Raw genomic sequence first — 21,419 nt, 5'->3', positions numbered from 1 at the left:
CATCATCCTTGAGCTGACAACCAAGCTAGGAGTCTGACTAGAAACCTTTAATACTTGACTACTCTTACATTCAAAGTCATGACTACAAATCACTAATATCTCAATTTTCAACTATATGACGTGTCTTAAAAGCTCTAACTTCGATGACAATCCATTATCTACAACCAATATAGATACTGTTTGAACAGGTTAAAATTCCATGTAAATATCCCTTACCGACGAGAGAAACAGTAACGACAAGACTGTTGAAAGCAAAGATGCACTTCTCAGAGAGATGATCGTAGAGAGCACCCCACAAAACTCTACCAGCTCCCCCAATTAAAGGTACCACCGTGCCAGCCAAGTTGTAAAATCTGTCATTATCGTACACTTTCATTCCATAGGACTGAAGTATTTTAATGTTAATATTTTAATTGAGTACAGTGTATTATTTATTTTTATCAAAGCAGTATCAATACCCTACTAAAGAATAAGATTATGTCGGAAAATAGACTTATGACAATGTAGACTCTACATTATTGTAGATATTGCTGATCGGTCGGGGCTGATGTTCAAATATATTTATTCATTGTAATTTGGCAATAAAATTTCAATTTTGTTTTACCTAAATTTTGTTTTACTTAAGTTATAAACTATTAATGGCATTTTTCAATCAAAATTCAGTGAGAAAGTTGTGGTTTTTTCTAGTCAAGCGCTGATAAACGGTGAATTTTCATTATTCACACTTAGAGGCAACTTTTGGTTGGTACCAAATTTATCAAAATCAGAGACAACAAATTCTGTGCCAGCTCATGGCGCTTATTACATAGCAGTGGCGTAGGTGGTAGGACTGATGAAAAGTTTGAAAATTAGAAATTTTCAGAAAATGTGTTATTGGACTGCCGATCTGGGGAGCAACCTAGGGCCCTCTATATATTCATGCCCATTGTAGGCTGCATCCCCGATCCCCGAGACTTCGTCTTACTTTCGTCTGGTTTCCACTCTCTCTTCATACCAAGTTACTAGCTAGGTAACAAGGTAATCGAGACAGTTTTCAACGTAACAACGATTTCAGCCGGTTCGGACAAATCTTTATTCTAACCATTTGAACAACAAATCAGTGCACTTCCATCTGTACGCGTCCTCACACACTATTCTAAAACCAAAGTTGCATTTATACCCCAACATAGTTTACGAAACATTTACTTGTATGTACTGTTACACCTAATCAACCAGCCAATTTCACGCTATTACAACTCCCTTTGCAACTCCGAGCTCTTAATTACGCCTTATATGGATGTGTAATTAGCTTTGCAAATATCACGTGCTAGATGCAGCAAGTAATTACACCTTATATGGTGCATAATTGCCTCTGCATAGTAGCTCAATATCACGCGCTATATATCCAACCAGTAAACGCGCTCAATCGATATCTCGTGACTTTCACGTGACAGCTATCCAAGGAAATTCTCTATATGGCGCCTCCGGTGTAAACTAGGAAAGAGCTAGTTTGAGCTTTAAATAGGCGGGACACCGCTAATACTTATTAACATCAACCATCACCCAAGCAGGTGGCGGTGAAGCTGAAAGTCAGCCTGTGTGAGATTGCTATTCCTGCGATATCAGACACGAGCACACTTCACACATTCTGGAGAGCCTCCCTTTGTAGGAGGACTCTTATGGAAATCAAGACCTCAGTAAAGAAGTATTACGTGTCCCTGAATTTTGCGGAAGTTAATATATTCGCTTGACTATCAGATTGAGTAAATAAACAATAATGTTAAAAAATTTTCCCTACCTCGGTGTGCACCTTTAAGTGATAAGTCTAAGCCGATGCAATCCATGCACTGGCTTTTTTCTTCATAAACTGTCTATTTCTCGATATTTCGTAAATTAGCCAAATGCAAGAGTATCAATGAGTCATAGGAATAATTCTAATAATAACACGAGGGGTTTATATAAAATCGTATAGAAATAAAAAGTTATAGCTGCAAAAAGTAAATCAATTAATTGTCAAAACAAATCTTGATCTTGAGCTTCATGCAGAGATTATGATATAACATCTTCGAAACAAATACTATTAATCGCTAATGCAAAATCAAATATCAAATCTTTAAATGTAAAACCTCTTCGGCTTTATGCAAAAATTGTGATATGACATTTCCGAAACACTCTCATTAATGAAATTAGGATTAATTGATAGCTTATCAAATAATTTTTCAACTGCCAAGTACTGAGTACTATGGTGGCAACTCTATCATGCAAGATAAACAAATCACGTGGCCCAGGTGATGTCCATTTAGAATTTTACACATTAAATACAAATAACATTTAGCTGGTTGTTCGGGTCAAACATCAAAGTTAAGACCTCTGTTGGTCGTACAAAAGACTATCCTTACTTTTTTCTAATCAAGTATCCGGTTGTTAAGCAAATTCAGACACTCTCCATATTATGAAAACTTAGAAAACTAGTAATCTCGCATGTTGTCAGTATCCCACTTATTTCTAAACAGCTCATGACGATCTTATCAGTCATTATTTGTTCTGAATCTTGGTTCCTGTTAACAGTTGACTAAGCCAGCGCCAGCACCAGCCACCTCAACCACAGATCACGCGTCTCCTTCTTTAAAACAGTCCTGATCGTTACCTATATGTTGCGTTACGTATAACGCGTTACGTATAACGCGTTACGTATAACGCGTTACGTATAACGCGTTACGTATGATGCGCTCACAAGGTAACAAGAGACAAGAGGAAGGTAATACAAGGAGGCACAGCTAGGATGTAGAGCATCACAGCATCCGATAACAAGTGAGCCAGAGCGCTGGTTACCAGCATGTAGAGGAGAGTACCCAGCACCTCCCCACACATAGCCAGACCCAGTATCAGCGAGAAGGAGCAGTTGCTGAACCTGGGGCGGTGGTGGTTAATTTGTTGTTACTTGGACTTTAACTTTAGTGTTAGGATGGAGATGTGATCAGAAACACCTTTGAGGGTCATGATTCCTTACTTATAATCGTATTTAACTTGGATTCGAACTCAAACAGTCAAAGCCGCTGTTGCACAAGTAACTTTTGGACACAGAACTTTTATAACAAACCTTTTCTTGATGGCGGGGGCGAGGCAGGACATGGTTCCAAGACTGCTAGCAGTTGTTGCTACAAAGAAGATGTACAGAAAGGGATAATGTCTTGTCATTGTCATCCCTGTAATTGAGCACGTTATGATATCGATTGTTTTATAATTTATTTCTTGAAGCAGCTCTCGTAAGTATGCCCTTAAAACTCATTTGGTTGCACAGTGCACACTCCTATTTCGCTCCCTCAAATCATCATCCTTGAGCTGACAACCAAGCTAGGAGTCTGACTAGAAACCTTCAATACTTGACTACTCTTACATTCAAAGTCATGACTACAAATCACTAATATCCTAATTTTCAACTATATGACGTGTCTTAAAAGCTCTAATTTCGATGACAATCCATTATCTACAACCAATATAGATACTGTATGAACAGGTTAAAATTCCATGTAAATATCCCTTACCGACGAGAGAAACAGTAACGACAAGACTGTTGAAAGCAAAGATGCACTTCTCAGAGAGATGATCGTAGAGAGCACCCCACAAAACTCTACCAGCTCCCCCAATTAAAGGTACCACGGTGCCAGCCAAGTTGTAAAATCTGTCATTATCGTACACTTTCATTCCATAGGACTGAAGTATTTTAATGTTAATATTTTAATTGAGTACAGTGTATTATTTATTTTTATCAAAGCAGTATCAATACCCTACTAAAGAATAAGATTATGTCGTAAAATAGACTTATGACAATGTAGACTCTACATTGTAGATATTGCTTTTAAGGTATATATGATAAGATGGGCGATGATAGAAAACAGGAAGAATCAATGAATCGAACCTTGTACAGATCTGCTGACACCAAGCTAGCAATTCCGATAGAAACAGTACAGCTAAGATACAGGTATGCTTCTTTGGAACCAAAAAAGAACGCGAAGCTCCCTCCTAGATCCAACTCCTGAGATAAATAATATGATTGTTAATGTTTGCAAGAATTATTAACTCCTGACAGGGAGGGAATTTTGCCCTTCTTACTTTGAACCCGTATGTGACCTTGATTAAATTGTATGTCTTTCCGTGAAACTTCCACCGCATATTTTTACAAAAATAATTTTGTCAAATTACCCTGAGTTTGGTGTTTGACAACCGTATATCCGTAAACGATAATGGTGACGTGTCACATATAGTGTGAAGTGTCACATGATGACGTCACATGACGTGTGAAGTGTCACATGATGTGTTACATGATGACGTCACAAGACGTATCATGTGTCACATGACGTGTCACATGTAGTGTCACATGATGACGTCACAAGACGTGTGAAGTGTCACACGATGACGTCACATGTAGTGTCACATGATGACGTCACAAGACGTATCATGTGTCACATGACGTGTCACATGTAGTGTCACATGATGACGTCACAAGACGTGTGAAGTGTCACATGATGACGTCACAAGACGTGTGAAGTGTCACACGATGACGTCACATGACGTGTCACATGATGACGTCACAAGACGTATCATGTGCCACATACCTTCTCAAAACTGTGGGTGTATTCGTTTGTACTTCCGTATCCTCCACTGATCATATCCTGCTCGTTATCCAGTAAAACTGATGTATCGTAAGCAGATTCTAACTCTTCTGTGCCGGGCTTTCGTTTCTAAAAGTGATACAAATATATTGTTACAGATCAACAGATTTAACAAACAAATTTTATTATTAGTCTATTAAATTAGTAAAACTTTTTCAGCTGTCCACAGCATATATCATACAATATGTGCCCTGATCAAAATAAAATACAATTTTACCTCTGAAGATTTTTTGCAACTGATGAAGTAAATGCCAGGTAAATAGCAGACGGCGTAGAACATTCCATATATCAGCCTGGAATAGTTGCTATAAAATATTTATATTCACATCTATGATTTGAAATGAAATGAAATGAAATGAAATGAAATGAAATGAAATGAAATGAAATGAAATGAAATGAAATGAAATGAAATGAAATGAAATGAAATGAAATGAAATGAAATGAAATAATGTGCTTGTATACCGCCCATATGGTTAGCAACTGACACAAGTGTCAGGTACTAACCATGTCAGAGCGGTTCTAAAGGGTGAGGTGAAAATATCCAGCAAGTACAAACAACTAAATCATCTCAAAAACAAATATATTTAGGAACAATTAAAACTTTAAATATATCATATAGTAATCATAGGAAGATTTATTGATATATACCACACTACGATTAACAATAAACCACCAGAAAACACTTCAAAAGTAACATAATATACTTATAGGAATCATAGAAGGTTTATTAATATATTAATACACCTTGCACTAATAAGATAATATTTTACGAAAAAAATACTGATGATGAAAAAATTGAATGGCACTGTTACATCTTACATCCACTTTGCGCCATAAAAATCTGATAGTAAATATCGTATCTGACATCTCCGTGAAGTGTATTATATTGTGTATAAGTGTATTATATTGAGTTACTCACCAAAACATTTCTGATTCAAAGAATCATAAAATGAGGATTCATATCATTATAACAAAGTACAACTTAAGACTTACCAAGAGTCGCAAGTTCTGTTTATCATATCAGGGTCCGCGTCATAAGAGTTCACGCTGACATTATACACTAAAAACACTTTGCTTGGATTTGAATAATCGGAGTTGTCGACAGGATGAGGGAATTTGTTGACCATGTTGTTCGCAGGATTGATGTATAGACCAGCTATGATATTTGCTGAGGTGATGAACAAGGATTAGATGTTCAGTTATTTATAGACTATCCGTTATAGGATCTCGATGGCTATCGAAATCCGAAAACTATTTACTTTTTCTCCACAAACGAATCTGCTATTATAGAGAAATTTGGGTTTTAGTTTTTAAAAACATGAAAATTGTGATATAATCTTTAAAACAATCTCACCGAGAATTCCAGACACCCCAAAGAAGAACCCGTAGAGGCCGTTGTAGAGTCCTGACTTCTTCGGATCTAACTTACTCAAAACTTCGGAGAAGTAAACGTGCAGCACTCCCGTCAAGTAACCATTAATCACACTGAAGAAAGTTTTCTAATGATAATATCACAGTGAACAGGAAATTTAAAAATACTACGCCGCATCAGTAGGTTTGTCTTTTATTAGATAATAGCCTGATTCAGAGGAGGGAGGGACAAATACCTTAGTTCCCAAAAATTTGTGTGCCATTATATTGAGCACAATTTATTTGAGCCCGAAAAATTTGGGCAGAAAATTTGAACTCATTTGGGCGACCGAAAATTTGGGCACAAATTCTTCGAAAAATGAACGATTTTCCACTAAAATTTCAGTTAGATATTTGCCTTAGTTCATTATTATTCCTTATTATTCCAGTCATTTTGCTTTCAATTTTAAGCATGTAGGTGGTAGTCTGAGTTGTTTCACGTTATGAAATTTACGATCTGCCCAATAACTACTAAAAAATACAGTGATGATGGCACAGTACAAAATGATAGATATACAATAGTGATATTTAGTCTTTCAATCAGATAGTTTAGTCTACTTACACTCAGCATATCTTATCATACCCCTTTCACATACAATTATCATTATGACGCCTCACCAGATGGTCGAAAGGTTTGACCAGTGTCCAGTTCTTTAAGAAAATCCTTCTTCCCCACATAGAATCAGTTCGAGCCTCCATCAACAACCCTGAGCAGAAAGCGCTACTGATATCAGATGTGTTTCGGGCGCCAACACACACAGACACTAAAAGATCTGATGACAGCCAACAACTGCATCCTTCAGAAAGTTCCAGCTAATATGACCCATCATCTACAGCCCCTGGACATATCTATCAATGGACTGGCTAAGAAATTCATGCGCAATAAGTACGAAGATTGGTACTCGAAAAACATAGTGTGTCAGCTCAATGGAGGAGTTTCATCAGACAATGTGAAAATTGATACCCGCTTGACAGTGATCCGTGAAGTACACGCTCGTTGGATCAACGAACTTTTTGTATATTTAAAAGGGAGGCCAGATGACACAAGAAAAGGCTTTGAGAAGTCGGGTATAACTGATGCTTGTAGATCAGACTTTACGGTGGATGATAATCCATTTGCAGATCTTGTTTAAATCTCTAGCTATCCGTACCTCTGGCTCTAGCCATTTGTTTTATTAGTAGCTGTTAGCTATTCCAGTTATTTCTATTCATTTAAAATATAAGCCTTTTTACTTAACTTGGTCAAGCCATGAATGACAGATTAGAAAACTAAAATTTCAAATATTATTTCACTTGGATATGAAGAAAAAGCCATCTTTCTATAGATTTCAGGGCCACATGCCAAATTCCAAAAGTTTGGTTAGCAATAAATTTAGCAGACGGAAAAGATTTATGCAATTAATTTGGTCTGCAAAAAATTTGGGCGAGAGGCCCGCTCAAATTTTTTGTCGCCCAAATTTTTGGGAATTAAGGTAATTACGCAACTCGAAATTGATCACAACTGGATTCATTTAGATAATTAATGTATTTTTTCTTACCAGTAGATGGTGAAAGCTGCAATTGTCGGGTACCACCATTTCAGAGTTATTGTTGCTCCAATCAAAATCACGGTTGCGCATCTTGAAACAGATTTTTAACTTAGTTTCATCATAATCGACTATAAGTATAAGTATACGTACGTTAATACAAATTAAAGTTCTTTACCTTTCATTCCTGCGTTATCGCATACATCTCGGTAAAAATTAGTGTTCATTTTTCAATGCACCTCAAAAATTACAACAAGACTCACATATGGAAGACAAGGGGTGAGAGGACGAGTTTAATGTAACCCAAAGTCCAACAGAAACCACATCCTACCATCAATATAGTTGTGGCAAACACGTGCATTATATCTTGACCACTTTGCTGAAATTAATCAATTAACTGACTCACGCTGAATGAAAAATTTAGTCATTTTTAACTTTGTTGAAATTGGTTTACAGTTTACACTCGATTGTTAGGTATATCAATCTTAATTTGTACGGCTCAAATTTATAGATCAAGAAACCTCAAAATACCACCTTATGGCTTATACGTCATAGGACTATGAGGTAAATAAAATAATTTCACCATTCAAATTACGTAAATAAAAGTGACAAGCAACATCAAGTAATAACTTACCATAAGTTCAGGTCGAGGTGAGTAATACAAAAAAGCACTGTAAATATAGTTTTGTAAGATGCCAAGAGAAAATGCCATGCTCGAGTTACACAGGGCACCCAAGCAGCACCAAATTAATATCATCATCTCGTTATACTTCATGATGCCTGCATGAGATTGTCGTTACAATAATATGAAATGAAATGAAATAAAGCATTTTTATCCCGCTTATGAGAAAAATCAACAATAAACTATTACAGGTTAGATGTTTACCTGAGTTCTATATCTTTCGATAGCAACTCCATCTATCAATCTGATTAGCAAGTCATTCTGTATTCCACCAGTACTTGTGATCCTGGTTGCAGCTTTCAACATGTTTTATGGGCCCAACACTCAGCTTTCACAGTTTATGACTTCTGGCCTCCTTGCGATGTCGTAGCAGGTAGACCATTTCTTGTTGTCGCGGGCTAACCAGATTGTATAGGAACATCGAAGAGCGACCAAAGCAGCCTCATTCAGGGCTTTATTCTTCGTTCTCTTCGCCAATCCAAAGTAGTTAAATAGAGCTGGTACAGTATGGTGCCAGAAGCCCCTACACCCAATCTCTACCGTAAAGAGCAGAGCTTTCCAACCGCACCCGTCGATGCCAGGAATCAGTTCTCTGTTGTAGCGTGCTTCTTTACGTGCTACTTGGTCACTGAAGTTACTCTCGTCACCACAAGTCAGTTCAATCAGAACTACTTCTCTCAAACTATCCGACCATACTACAATGTCGGGTCTCTCCGCTGTGTTGTAGATGTGCTGTGGGAACTGGGCAGGTAGTGTATCCTCGTCCCATATCAGCTTCCAGTCTTTCGCTCTCTCAAAGGGCCTCTCCTTCCTCAACTTTGGCTTTGGGTGTTCATACTTCCCATCCTTCGACTTGAACCGTATCCATTCTTTGTCGGAGGTCGTGGAACCTGAGGAATTGTACATCTTGAGTTGGTCAAGCAAGGCTCCGGCTATAACACGTAGGACGTTGTCATGTCTCCAGTTGTACCTTTTGGAGTTTCTTGCTACACTGCAGACGGCTAGGATATGCTTGATGTTGCACGTCTTCCATCCACAAAGTGCACAATTTCCTGTACTCGAGTAGTTCCACAATTTCATGTTTGCAGGGGTATTAGCCACGTCGTGTGTCGAGTTTAGGTGGAATTTAAGGAGAGCCGGGCTCATCTTGTAGTTGTAGATAAGGCTGTTCCATCCTAAGTCTAACTGCATCGTGTTCTCCCATGTCAAGAACTTGCCCTGTACTCCCTTATTTACCAGGGTGACTAGCATGTCGTTCTCTGACACCAATTCTACCAGTTGCCTTAGCTTCTGCCTCTCAGTCAACTTTGGTTTGCATCCGAGTCCTACTCGGTCTTTAGTCACTACTCCAACCAACTCCTGGAAGTAAAGATCTCGCTCTCTTGCCGTCAGCTCCGTTGTATAAGACCATCTCGGGCTGTTCTCCTGTTTCTCTCTCTTGTTATTATAGGCTTCTACAACTTTGGTGTCATCACTGTTCTTCAGGGCGTGTCCCTTTGATACCTGAAGAGACTTGTATAAGTCACTCAGCTTCTTCAAGTTTAGCCCGAAGTAATCCTTGCTCCTGTACAGGACTGTCACAGTAATTGATCTAGTAACACCCAACCACTTCTTCAAGAATCTGGTGCAGATAGCATCCAGTTCGTACACAAAACTTACAGGAAGGTTGTAAATCATCAGATCCCAGGACATCTTGCTAGTCAGCATGTTATTGTAGATCCAACACTTCATGACACCGTTGAGACCACACTCATCCACTGTCTGAAACAGAGTTTTTAGTTTGTCTTCAATCCGTTGTTTAGTGTCATTTAACCCTAGATCGACATAGATCCAGTGGCCCAGGAACTTAATCGGGTTGTTTCCTACATAGCTGATTATCTGGCCGTCAATCAATATCTCTGGGTCATAAGCCTGGTACGTACCATCTATCACCTTCATTCCCAGGGAGACACACTTGCTAGGCTTGGCCTTCATTTTCCTACTCCAATCCAAAAACTGCTCCATCAACTCTATCTGCTTCTTTACCTTCTCTAGTCTGGAGGACATAAGTGTTAGGTCATCTGCAAAAGCCCGATTCGATGTAGGTTGCGAGCTAAAGGAGGGCTTATAACCCAGTTCTTTTTGATCTTGTAGAAGATCTAACAGTAAGTTGAATACAATCAGGAACAACACTACTGAAAGAGGGTCTCCTTGAAAGAGGCCTAACATGTAGTAGAACCAATTTGACTTCCAGTCTTTGGTTACCACCCTTACAATCAGTTCATCATAGTACTTAAACATGTAATCTATGAGCCATTCAGGGAAGTTGTAATGCCGGAGGGCATAGAGGATCAAGTTGTGTGGGACTCTGCCATATGCATTCATTAAATCCACCCAGACAACGAATATCTGACGTCTAGTAGATTTGGCGTCTTTTAGTTCTTCCATAAGCACTTGGGTGTGTTCAAGACAACCAGGAGTCTTCTTCAGAAAGCCCTTCTGAACTGACTTGTCTATGTACTTATTAGACACCATATAATCCAGCATTTTGTCTGCTAGAATTCCCATGTTCAACTTGCCGCTGGTGTTCGTCTTTGTAATATTCCTGAACTTGCTTGGGTCTGACAGATCCTCAGTCTTTGGAATAAGGACTGCTTCACCAAATCGCCATTGTAGTGGCACTATCTTCTTGTCCCACAGGGTAGATAGGGTTTGGAAGATTATGTGTGCGGTTCTCGGGCATCTCTTATACACTACATATGGTACACCGTTTGGACCAGGGGATGACTTATTACGCCTGCTCTTCAGCTTTGCATCGAAATCTTCCCTGTCCAGCTTTGTCAGCTCGAACTTAACTACTGGGGGCTTGGCCTCAGGAAGGCCTTCCAACTTAGTGTAGATTGCACCTCTGTCCGTGTCCTTATACTCCTTCTTGAAGAACCTGTCTGCTTCTTCCTTAGAGAAGCTTGGCGGTGCGTTGTTCTGCTTACCATTAAGTAGCTTCTTGCTGTAGTCATACGGGTTCTTCTTAAACTTATCCTGCTCTTTCTTCTCCTGCTTGCCCCTCTTCTTCTTGAGCTCATTGCGTCGACTTTTGTTGTGGAGCCGCACCAGCCGGAGGTACTCTCTTTTCGCTGTGGCTGTAGCGTTAGTGTCCTTACTCCTCTTTGCCGACCTCATATCTTTCTTTGCTATCCTCTTAGAAACCCTAATCGCCTTAGTCTCCCTGTCCTCTCTCTGCTGTTTCTGTTCGAATATCTTCTTCTCTTCCCCAAATCTATATTCCAGGTAGCTGTAGATTCTCCCTTCAGTCTTTTGAAGCCTGATCGCCTCATCCTTCTCTACGATCTCGTGACACAGCATAACCAAATCTTCATCTATTCCTTTCCATATTCCTCTCTCTGCTGCTTGTGGTAATTTAAGCTTCTTTGTAACCTCAATCTCGATGTTGGGCGGTTCATGATCTATGAACTGAAAACGCAAGTCTGAGCAGGCAGGTTCCTTTGTAGCTCTGTGGTTGTGTTCCTGGCTAGGTTCCTGCTCCGACATAGTATTACGGATATCATCTATCCTCACCAAAGGTTCGGGTTCGAGCTCCGCCGGTCTCATTTTGCATCTCCAGAGATGTTTGTTGATCTGTTTGAACATTCGCTTACACCACTGACAAGTACTATTGTCAAATTCTCTCAAAGATCCTTCATCGTTAAATCCGGGTTGACCTTTGATCCTCCCCACCTGATCGGAGGTCTTGGGGCATTCTCTTTTAGTTGACGTAGTGTGATTTGTCTGTACGAGGAGCCTTACTGAGGCAGTTACGTACTCTGCTCTTTCACAGGAGTCATCAGTTCTTTCCCTGAAGTCATCGAGTCTTTCCCCAATCGTCATCAGCACTTTCCCTGACGTCAGCAGTCTTTCCAGCTGTCAGCAGACTAACACGCCCGTCTGCAGGCGCACAATCCATTTCCGTGTGTGAGAAAAATCAACAATAAACTATTACAGGTTAGATGTTTACCTGAGTTCTATATCTTTCGATAGCAACTCCATCTATCAATCTGATTAGCAAGTCATTCTGTATTCCACCAGTACTTGTGATCCTGGTTGCAGCTTTCAACATGTTTTATGGGCCCAACACTCAGCTTTCACAGTTTATGACTTCTGGCCTCCTTGCGATGTCGTAGCAGGTAGACCATTTCTTGTTGTCGCGGGCTAACCAGATTGTATAGGAACATCGAAGAGCGACCAAAGCAGCCTCATTCAGGGCTTTATTCTTCGTTCTCTTCGCCAATCCAAAGTAGTTAAATAGAGCTGGTACAGTATGGTGCCAGAAGCCCCTACACCCAATCTCTACCGTAAAGAGCAGAGCTTTCCAACCGCACCCGTCGATGCCAGGAATCAGTTCTCTGTTGTAGCGTGCTTCTTTACGTGCTACTTGGTCACTGAAGTTACTCTCGTCACCACAAGTCAGTTCAATCAGAACTACTTCTCTCAAACTATCCGACCATACTACAATGTCGGGTCTCTCCGCTGTGTTGTAGATGTGCTGTGGGAACTGGGCAGGTAGTGTATCCTCGTCCCATATCAGCTTCCAGTCTTTCGCTCTCTCAAAGGGCCTCTCCTTCCTCAACTTTGGCTTTGGGTGTTCATACAATCCAAATAAAAATAAAGATTGCCGATGTCAAAGCGGCTGGCCTATGAATATACCCCAAACTAAGATATTCAGTTAATGAGTATGATATAAAAAATCCAAAACCAAATTACTTATTGACATTAAAAGTTAGTATAGCAACGGTAAAAAAACAACTTAAGGATGTATATCATTAAACATTATTATAAATCGTTCACTCCACTACCTAAACCTTGTCCTTACAACAAATTTTACCACTTCTGATATAATATTGTTTATCTGCATGTCTTCTTTGGCAATCTGTTTCATCTCTAAGACCAACTGTTGAGTGTTGATGGATAGTTCGTTCCTCAGGTGATCGGTCCGGAGAAATGAAGACAGTTTTATGACGTGAAATCAGTCTCAGTTCTTTGGCTTTCACTAATATCTGATGGACTGTACTTGAATTTTCAAAAGAAACTTTAACTGGTCTAATCTTTTCAGCTGACTTCTTCCCAACCCGGACAGCTTCGAAGTGTGGCTTTTCTTCAATCTGCTGAAACATCTCGCCAACTTCATGACTCAGATTCTTTTCACTAAGTCACTAGTCTCCTCGAAACCAAATATTAACACATTCTTAGTTCGATCCTCTCCTGATATAACATTCTGTACAACCTTTTTCAAACTCTCTTCTGTGAGTACAGGTGCGGCTTTTGAAACAGCTTGACTGTATGTGATTATCCCAGCTTGAAAAGTGTCCTGAACGGCGGTCTTGACGGTGGAATGCACGGATTCCAACTGCTTCGATTTGCTTTCCAGAAGTTCAGCCTGCAGCTTGATAACAATACTTTGCGATCGGATAAGATCGCTCTTCAACTCCTCCATATCTTTCTTGATATCCAGATACATATTTACATGATCACTGGTTGTCTGATACGCACAATACAAATATTTGAAATATATTCAACTGAAAACTCTGGTTTATTGTTACAGTTCATAGCTTCTGCGAGTTCAGTGATCCAAGCGTTATAGACCTGATGCTCTTCGGTAATGTAGGAAGAGTAACCTGACAATCTTTGAAGAGTATCCATTTCATCATCATCCATCGTGTACTTGTACTTGTATAAAGTAAAAACACAGTACCCGCACAATGGCAGTTATAATGTAGCGATAAAATAGAGATAGATTATCAACACGTAACAAAAACTGCACAGATATCATATATAACAGTATAATAATAAACATATGTCTTTGTTAGGACGACCCTATTAGGCTGTTACGGTCCCAAAGATTTTGGACAATAGAAGAAGAAATTAATAATAAAATAATATTCAGATTTTAAAAACGGACTTACTTATCATTTGTCATTGATTAATCAATATAAAATTTATGAAACGTAAATTTTAAGATTAGACTATTTTAAGGTAGCAATTAGTATCAGGGAATTTGGTACTTCGGAAAAGACATAAGTTGTATTTAGTCGCTGGCAATGGGCCAAAACGAACAATGAGCTGGGACAGCATTTCAAATTTACTGATTGAGAAGTTGGATTTAATAAAACGACTTCTTCAAAGATAAGCTTAACGAATTAGCCAATGACCGTCTCTCTTAAACTAAGGTATTCCAATACGTTTGGAGTTTATCAGCGAAAGAGTCATTCATGCATTTTTATAAACAACGAAAAGTTAAGCTCGCTTTAAACAGTGTACATTTCGCGTAATTTAAATTATAAGATAACAGCAAATCTGGAAATTGTATTTACAACTCAATTAAGCGCCGATAAGGAAGACGGTCCAAAATTAAAATTCTCATCTCCTTGGTACCCGTACATATCAACTAGATACAAGTTCGGTATGTCTTCATGTCACGTGATCAAAACAGTTTTTCGCCGATAACTCGTCAGGGAAGCATTTTAACCCTAAGTCATATGGGGTGATTCGAATCAGTGTTCATAAGTACATCGATTGGTGACAGTTTAACTGCCTAGGGCCTATTAGAAAAGTCTAGAAGTTCCAATGTAAAGTGATTAATTTTAAGCACGCTCGGTACATGCGTGGTGTATATCCTTATCCACTTTTGCAAGTTTGGGACTGCACAATGGTCATGGGTCATGCTCAATGGTTACCGTAATCAGTATTTTTAAAACGTGCTGAGGTTGACCTAACGTACCAAAAGATTCACCCCTGAACATTTCACTCCAGCTACCAGCTTCACGCGTATTTCAGTAAGGGTTAGGATTAGTTGTCACGTTTAAATCGGATGAACATAATATGTCGTACACCCAAATCTAGTGTTAGTCAACGACCGTTACATGTTGCAAATGATCGTAGCAATACTTTCGAAAATCTGGCCAATAAATGCGATAATTTACGAAATTAGATTTACATGAAAAGCTTGAAATTTTAGAGGCCACTATACTTCGCAACCGTGAAACATGGTAAAAACTTCCAACTTCAATAAACTAAAATAAGTTTGCGAATCAAACCAGCAATATTAATAACACATGGGCAAAAGTATTTATTTATTTCTAGAGTAAATATTGAAGTGATTAAGATAAATCTAGTCAACCTATTCACGGAAACTTCTGGATTCGTCATGGCAAACAAACGAAAACAACGCTTACAAACAGTGATAATATAAATGGCTGCGTCACATCCGCTATTTTGTGCATATTCCACTTTTCCAGGAATCACAAAAGATTTCTGTAAGGTTTGTTAAAGTGATCCCTCGCGATAGTAATCGCTCGTGATCACGAAATCTACTACCTACGGTTTCTCAGAATTGGAAGGAAAATGTTTTCGAATTCCACTAGGAAGCTAAATCATTGGATAGCTTATTTAACTTTGCCGGAAGAAGGTTTCAATTTACCAAATTAATTTGATCATTTGATATGTACCCTGACTTAATCGACTTAATCGAATACGGCTACAATTTCTTCTTACTTAAAATAATGTCTGGAATTCAGAAATCAGAATATACTACCAGTTCTAAGTAAAAGTACCTCCATTAGAATTAATGTACCATTGTACGACTACCGTTCATCCCTGTCGAACGCCCGTACGTGTCTAACTACAGTTCAGGTAGCGCACTGAGCAGTGAACATATAACATTCACAATCTCCATGAGTTGTTAGCGAAGATATCTGCCACCAGTCGTTAGCGAAGATCACAGATACCATGTACCTTCTGTCGAACCCCTTGTAATACTGATGAGATCAACCTTTACGATTGACCTAGGATAATTTCAAGCAGACAGTTTCTAATTTGTCGATAAAGTGCTTGGAAAACGACCTCTAAACTCGAAAGGTCAACCCTATTCCTAACTATATTCTTATCTGAAGTATATACTTATACGTCTTATAGTTATATGCTAAAACCCTAACCATAACTAAACGGCCGCGCTATATATCTCCACCGAAAGCACATCCAATTTGATACGTATGAAATAGTTGTACTTGTATAACTTGCTTTATTCTGCACTAAGTTGACGTGTTTAAACCAAAATTAAACACTAGGGAATAGTTTAAGATCAAGGATATGCTCGAATGAGTAAAAGTATTTACTTTTAGCGCTCGCTCTCATATCTAAATATCGAATTATCACTAAAGACACGTCACCAATCGCAATAACAAGGATATATAATACCCAACGAAGAGCTAGCAACTATATAAGACAACTGCATTATGCAGTTTTCTGTTTTACAGAACTCTAAATGGTTAATGAACACACTTGCAGCTGGTACCACCCGTATTCACACTCAGACCAGAGTTTAGTCATTTTCCGATACGATATTGGGGACGGGTTCTATAAACAAACAAATAAACAAACAACATAGAATACAGCTGTGGAGACTGGTAACGGAATTGAAGCGATCAGAAATATTAGACTTTATAATTGGTCTGGGGGAGCTCGAAATGAGGAGTGTGTCTAACTGTTAACTGGGACTTGAAATGATATATGATGTAGCCAACATACGTCTAGAGGGAATCGGATGATCTGATGAATCACTCTACACTTAACTAGACTATCACGTTTTTTGTTAGGACCGGCCCAAAGTACCAGCCAATGTTTACTCAAAATAGTAAGATGGTCGATGGATAGTATCGAACTTATAATAAGGGCTTGTCGACCTTTAGTACGTGACGAACTTCAAACTAAAGTACTATACGTAATAATTACTATGACTCCAATAAATTTACATCCCTCTTGAGATCGCTGTCTGTCTTTTCTTGGAAATCTATTTGGTGTTTAATTTTCTTAACGTCATAACTCTTTAGGTTCCTACTTTTAGCCTTTCTTCAGATATAGTGGAGGGTTACTTAGCGAAGGAAAGACAGGTACTGGGAAGTATGTGACTAAAAGCAGAAAAGTATATCTGTTCGCTGAATCGTTGTGAGATTGTAAGCCGGAGAATTAAATGTCTAACTGTATTTTGACGGGAACAGGTCGTGAGGGCGGAAGTCACGATTGAGGGCGAAGGACCCAAGGGCGGAAGTTTTCTAAAAGGTTGGACACGACGGCGAAGGACACAAGGGCGAATTAGTCGAGGGCGGAAGTTTCCTAAAACGATAACATGACTCACTTTATCATGGATGATGGAACCATACACCGTCCAGCCGTCCTAAATGTTGAACTGTAAGTAATACTACAAAACCTGCAACATCACACAACTTACTTCTAATTGTATAAATTATATTTCAATCATTTCAGTGATCCTGATTTCGAATTCATTGTAACTTTACTTATATACAGGGGGGGGGGGGGGGCAAAAGTCTTCTGCCATAGTGTCCACTGTCCTATACCCATTTTGACACGTAAAGAAGATACGTTATGCACTTAAACTCAATAATCGGTCGAATTGAATTTGAACTTCTGTGTGATACCTGGACTGAAGATATAGGTGTACGCACTAATTATAAGTTCAACAAGATAAATGTGATCCCTAAATCATATGTGAATACCTGTAAACGACAACAGGATGCAAGAGTAACGACAACATGGTGTACATCAACATGTATACGGAGATCATTTCTACATTCTACAAAAATTAGGTGATTGATTTCAATTGATTCCGTTGTCTTCACTTGAACATTGGACAACTGAAGTATTTGTATGAGAGACCATGTTATCTTTGTTATTGTCAAAGCTTTAAACTTTTAAAGATAAACAACGCTAACAATCATACTAATTACTTCCGTCGTATTCCTCAAAGGACTCGAAATTGGAGTTCAATCGGTGGACGTAATTCAGTCACTTCAACTATAAAAGACAAAATAGGGTTTTGAGCCTCCTTCCTCTCTTTTTCAGAAATAGGGGACTAGATCTTAAAACAAAATTCTTGCTGATTCTATGAAAATCGATCAGCAATGTTTGAAAATACTGGTAATTTATACCGTGTCTTATAGATTCGTTTGGGTCAAATTTAAGTGAGAATTAGCGGGGTGACCCGGGTTGTCAGATCTTTTCGCAGACCCGCTCTCTATTTCCCTGAATTTTACGGGCCGCAAACAATAATTTTGCATTAGATAGACACTTGAACATTAGTTGGTGTGTGTTCGAAACTGTTTATTGAAACTTATACCAAATTTGACATCACTTTATAATTATCAAAACAAGTTGAATTGCATTACCTCGTCATGAAGAAACTGTTCACTAGTGCGGTTTATCTGAAATAGATACGTTTGGAACTTTGGGGCATACAGACTGCAGCGCCGTGGTATATCTATATTTTAATGCGCTTAGGGATAAGGATATAAAACAAGGTGGGGTGAATCCTGTGTGGTCTGCTTGTAATTCTCTGCAAACAACTCCACAGGAAAGGTTGATTTGCCAGGTTGCCGGCATGCTAGGTATCTCGAACAGTCGAACGTCTTATTTACCATCTCATCATGTGTATTGTGTAGTACGAAAGATGTTGCTACACGTTGTATACCTCTTAGGTATACAGCGTGTGTCAAGAAAGATGTGATACTGATAAAAGGCGAACTTGCGGTATCGCACTATAAAAACTACAATACTATATCAAACAACAACAAGATACAACAACAACAACATCTCCAAATAAAGCAGGCTTATGCCCGTGCTCCTAGGTTTGCTACTTGGTGTCACATGCTTCGTAGTTCATTCTTTCATTAGATCTTGAGCTTTGCGAGACTGCTATTGGTGCAAGTGGTAACACTTTTAGTTCAAAATAAAGCGTGTTGAGTTTGATTATTTAAGGCGGATTGAGGTGATCCCATTGGTTCAAGTTAATAGCTTACGATCAATCGCTTCTCTTCTATTTAAGATAAGCTCGAGCAACCCGACATTTAATTAAATCTCCTTTCTAACATTTAAATCTATCAATCATGGCTTCGGATTTTTCTTCAATGACCAATTAGTGACTTCACTGTGGATGGCACAAGATACGATTGAGATACTGAAATCTAGATTACCGAAGAAACTTTAGCTTTGATAAACGGAAAATGAGCTTTCAAGCTCATCAAATTAATTAATTATGATTATACGGTTAGCTGATTATTTTTATCGCACTGCAAAGATCGAATTAAAAACACAATTTATTTTACCCAAATTTTCATAATAAATATGGGAGCAACATCAAAGCAACGAAATTTAAAATAATCTTTCACCCATGAAGTAAAACTTTAACATAATAAATGTTGTCAACAATTTTTATTTGCTTAACAACGACGCGACGGTCACCACAACCCGACCCACGATATTTTTGCTTGAAATAAGCGAAATGTTGACCGCGCTGAGCTCATAAATCAGATTAATCATACTTCAGAAATTTATTGATACAATAATTATCGAACGAGACCCTTTTCGGGTTATCTTGAGATCTAGGATAGCACCTGTTCTCTTCACATACATTTTGACTAATGATGTGTATGAGAAACCGTAGGGTTAACCATGCCATGATTCAGATTAAAATGAACGCCAATGCATCTCAGCCCGATTATAATTAATACATTTAAAGATTAAATTAAGAGTGGGTGCCACCTTGGGGAGTAATTTTTGCTGTTAAATTCTTAGGTTAACTGTTATATTTGCCTCTGTAGAGACTAATCTACCAGCAGCCCAGTAGGCCATAATGGTTAAATAAGAATTATTTCCCAAGAAACTGACCCCGGTGTAGCCCACTCCTATTCAAACATTTATAAATTTATAAAATATTTGTGCGCCTGATAATGCCCATGACAAATCATGCCCCGGATTTTAACAGATCTTCAATAAACTGAATCATTTCGTCTTCACCGGGATTCTTTAATCTTAAAAAATCTTAGATCTCATATTCTGTCAACAATACAATACACATAACAACACTTTCAGTTTGTTCTGAGTTCTATCAGTCTTATCTTTGTCTTATCTTATCACACTCAACCATTACTCCACATTCTGTATTTCTCTATCCTCAACCTCATGTTTTCAACCAGAAAACAGAGAGATGAGACAGTTTATCTGCAAAATGTTATTGTTTTTATCGCCCTTTATCTGGAGATATTCTTTCTCTGATCCTCTACAGTCTGTCCTATCAACTTGATCAGTTCCATCGTGTATTTGTTTTGTAGTTCACTCAGAACGGCCGGTTCTCCCAGCATCATGCCATATGATCTGAACTTGTCTTTAAGATTAGGAGAGGAGGGAGTGTCGGTGAGAGAGCCGGAGAGAAGGTATGGATACTCGTGGAGCGGTCGGGTGGAGAGAGGGGACATGTTCTTGCCGGAGATACGGGGCAAGAGGGAGTCGTAGTCAGGTTTTGAGCTCATAACGTCTCTTTTGAAGGGACCAGAGTTTTGTTTCTGAGGAAAGTAGTTTGATTAATAACTGAGTAATAATGGCGATCGTTTACTCGATAATAATAACATTACCTAAATAGCTCCTACTGCAGTTGTATCAGAAAATCTTGTAAGTAAGTTAAAACATCAGACTGGGTCAGCTCATATTAAACTAGCAAACAAATCATTGCACCGCAAGTTCAAATTACCTGAGATTTGTAGAGAGAGAATTCAGAAGGTGCTCTGATGTGACACTGCATGTGTCGCTTTAAATGGGCTGACTGTTTGAAGCTGTCGTTACACATGTGGCACACAAACGGCTTCTCACCTGAAACAGAGGTACTGTTAGAATTGTATAAATTGAGCTGAATTAATTTAAAGAGGGCACTAAATTGTTTCCCTGGCCAGAACCAACAGTGCAATCATCTTGAGTTGTACCGGTATGGTGAATAATGAGAAATCCGAAACCACTGAGTCAAATCAAATATCAATTAATCAATTAGATAATTAGACTATTAATCTACCTGTATGGAGTCTCATGTGAACGTCTACATGAATCTGTTGACCAAATCTTTTCCTACAGATGTGGCACTCGTAATTCCTCTCTTTGCGGTGCACAACGCTGATATGACGCTGAAGACTGGCCTGAGAATTCAGAATATTAATTATCTGCTATTCGATTTGAAATATTTTATTTAAAAAAATATAATCAACTGAAACAGTTCATCTGAATTTAAATCTAAATGTTGAAAGCAAAAAAATCTTTTCTATGTAGATTAAGATACACGGT

At 38.6% G+C, this 21,419-nt stretch overlaps 5 protein-coding genes across 6 annotated transcripts in view; all 5 read right to left on the bottom strand.

Moving 5' to 3' along the window:
- The window catches only part of LOC134824344 (NAD(P) transhydrogenase, mitochondrial-like), a 1,149,555-nt gene that overhangs the window by 777,564 nt on the left and 350,572 nt on the right, over positions 1–21,419 (bottom strand). The window lies entirely within an intron of this gene.
- Positions 2,092–8,364, bottom strand: LOC134824349 (uncharacterized). Of its 2 annotated transcripts, XM_063836239.1 has the most exons (12): positions 8,223–8,364; positions 7,852–7,967; positions 7,601–7,681; positions 6,007–6,137; positions 5,646–5,820; positions 4,870–4,945; positions 4,596–4,721; positions 3,899–4,015; positions 3,525–3,693; positions 3,080–3,185; positions 2,671–2,890; positions 2,092–2,599 (listed from the first exon to the last, which is right to left on the bottom strand). In XM_063836239.1, the coding sequence occupies exons 1-11, from the start codon at positions 8,361–8,363 to the stop codon at positions 2,710–2,712; spliced, it is 1,419 nt and encodes a 472-aa protein (XP_063692309.1). In that variant the 5' UTR covers position 8,364; the 3' UTR covers positions 2,092–2,599; positions 2,671–2,709. The 2 variants fall into 2 exon arrangements, with proteins under 2 accessions (XP_063692309.1, XP_063692308.1); XM_063836238.1 differs by having other exon boundaries at positions 2,092–2,890.
- On the bottom strand, positions 8,595–12,134 carry LOC134823912 (uncharacterized). The gene has a single exon (XM_063835510.1). The coding sequence runs from the start codon at positions 12,132–12,134 to the stop codon at positions 8,595–8,597; it is 3,540 nt and encodes a 1,179-aa protein (XP_063691580.1).
- On the bottom strand, positions 12,382–13,761 carry LOC134823911 (uncharacterized). Its single transcript, XM_063835509.1, has 3 exons — positions 13,450–13,761; positions 13,129–13,194; positions 12,382–12,879 (listed from the first exon to the last, which is right to left on the bottom strand). The coding sequence occupies exons 1-3, from the start codon at positions 13,759–13,761 to the stop codon at positions 12,382–12,384; spliced, it is 876 nt and encodes a 291-aa protein (XP_063691579.1).
- Positions 19,416–21,419, bottom strand: part of LOC134824138 (zinc finger protein 236-like) — a 108,068-nt gene continuing 106,064 nt past the window's right edge. The window contains exons 11-13 of the mRNA XM_063835871.1: positions 21,154–21,274; positions 20,839–20,957; positions 19,416–20,653 (exon numbers count right to left, since the gene is read on the bottom strand). Of these exons, the coding sequence (XP_063691941.1) occupies positions 20,342–20,653; positions 20,839–20,957; positions 21,154–21,274 (552 nt within the window). The 3' untranslated portion in view covers positions 19,416–20,341. The remainder of the gene's footprint in view (positions 20,654–20,838; positions 20,958–21,153; positions 21,275–21,419) is intronic.

This window comes from Bolinopsis microptera, chromosome 12 (assembly GCF_026151205.1).
Source record: "Bolinopsis microptera isolate Bmic1 chromosome 12, MBARI_Bmic_1.0, whole genome shotgun sequence".
NCBI classification, from domain to species: domain Eukaryota; kingdom Metazoa; phylum Ctenophora; class Tentaculata; order Lobata; family Bolinopsidae; genus Bolinopsis; species Bolinopsis microptera.
Note: the sequence above shows the minus strand (reverse complement) of the source record. Positions and strands in the feature narration are given on the sequence as shown.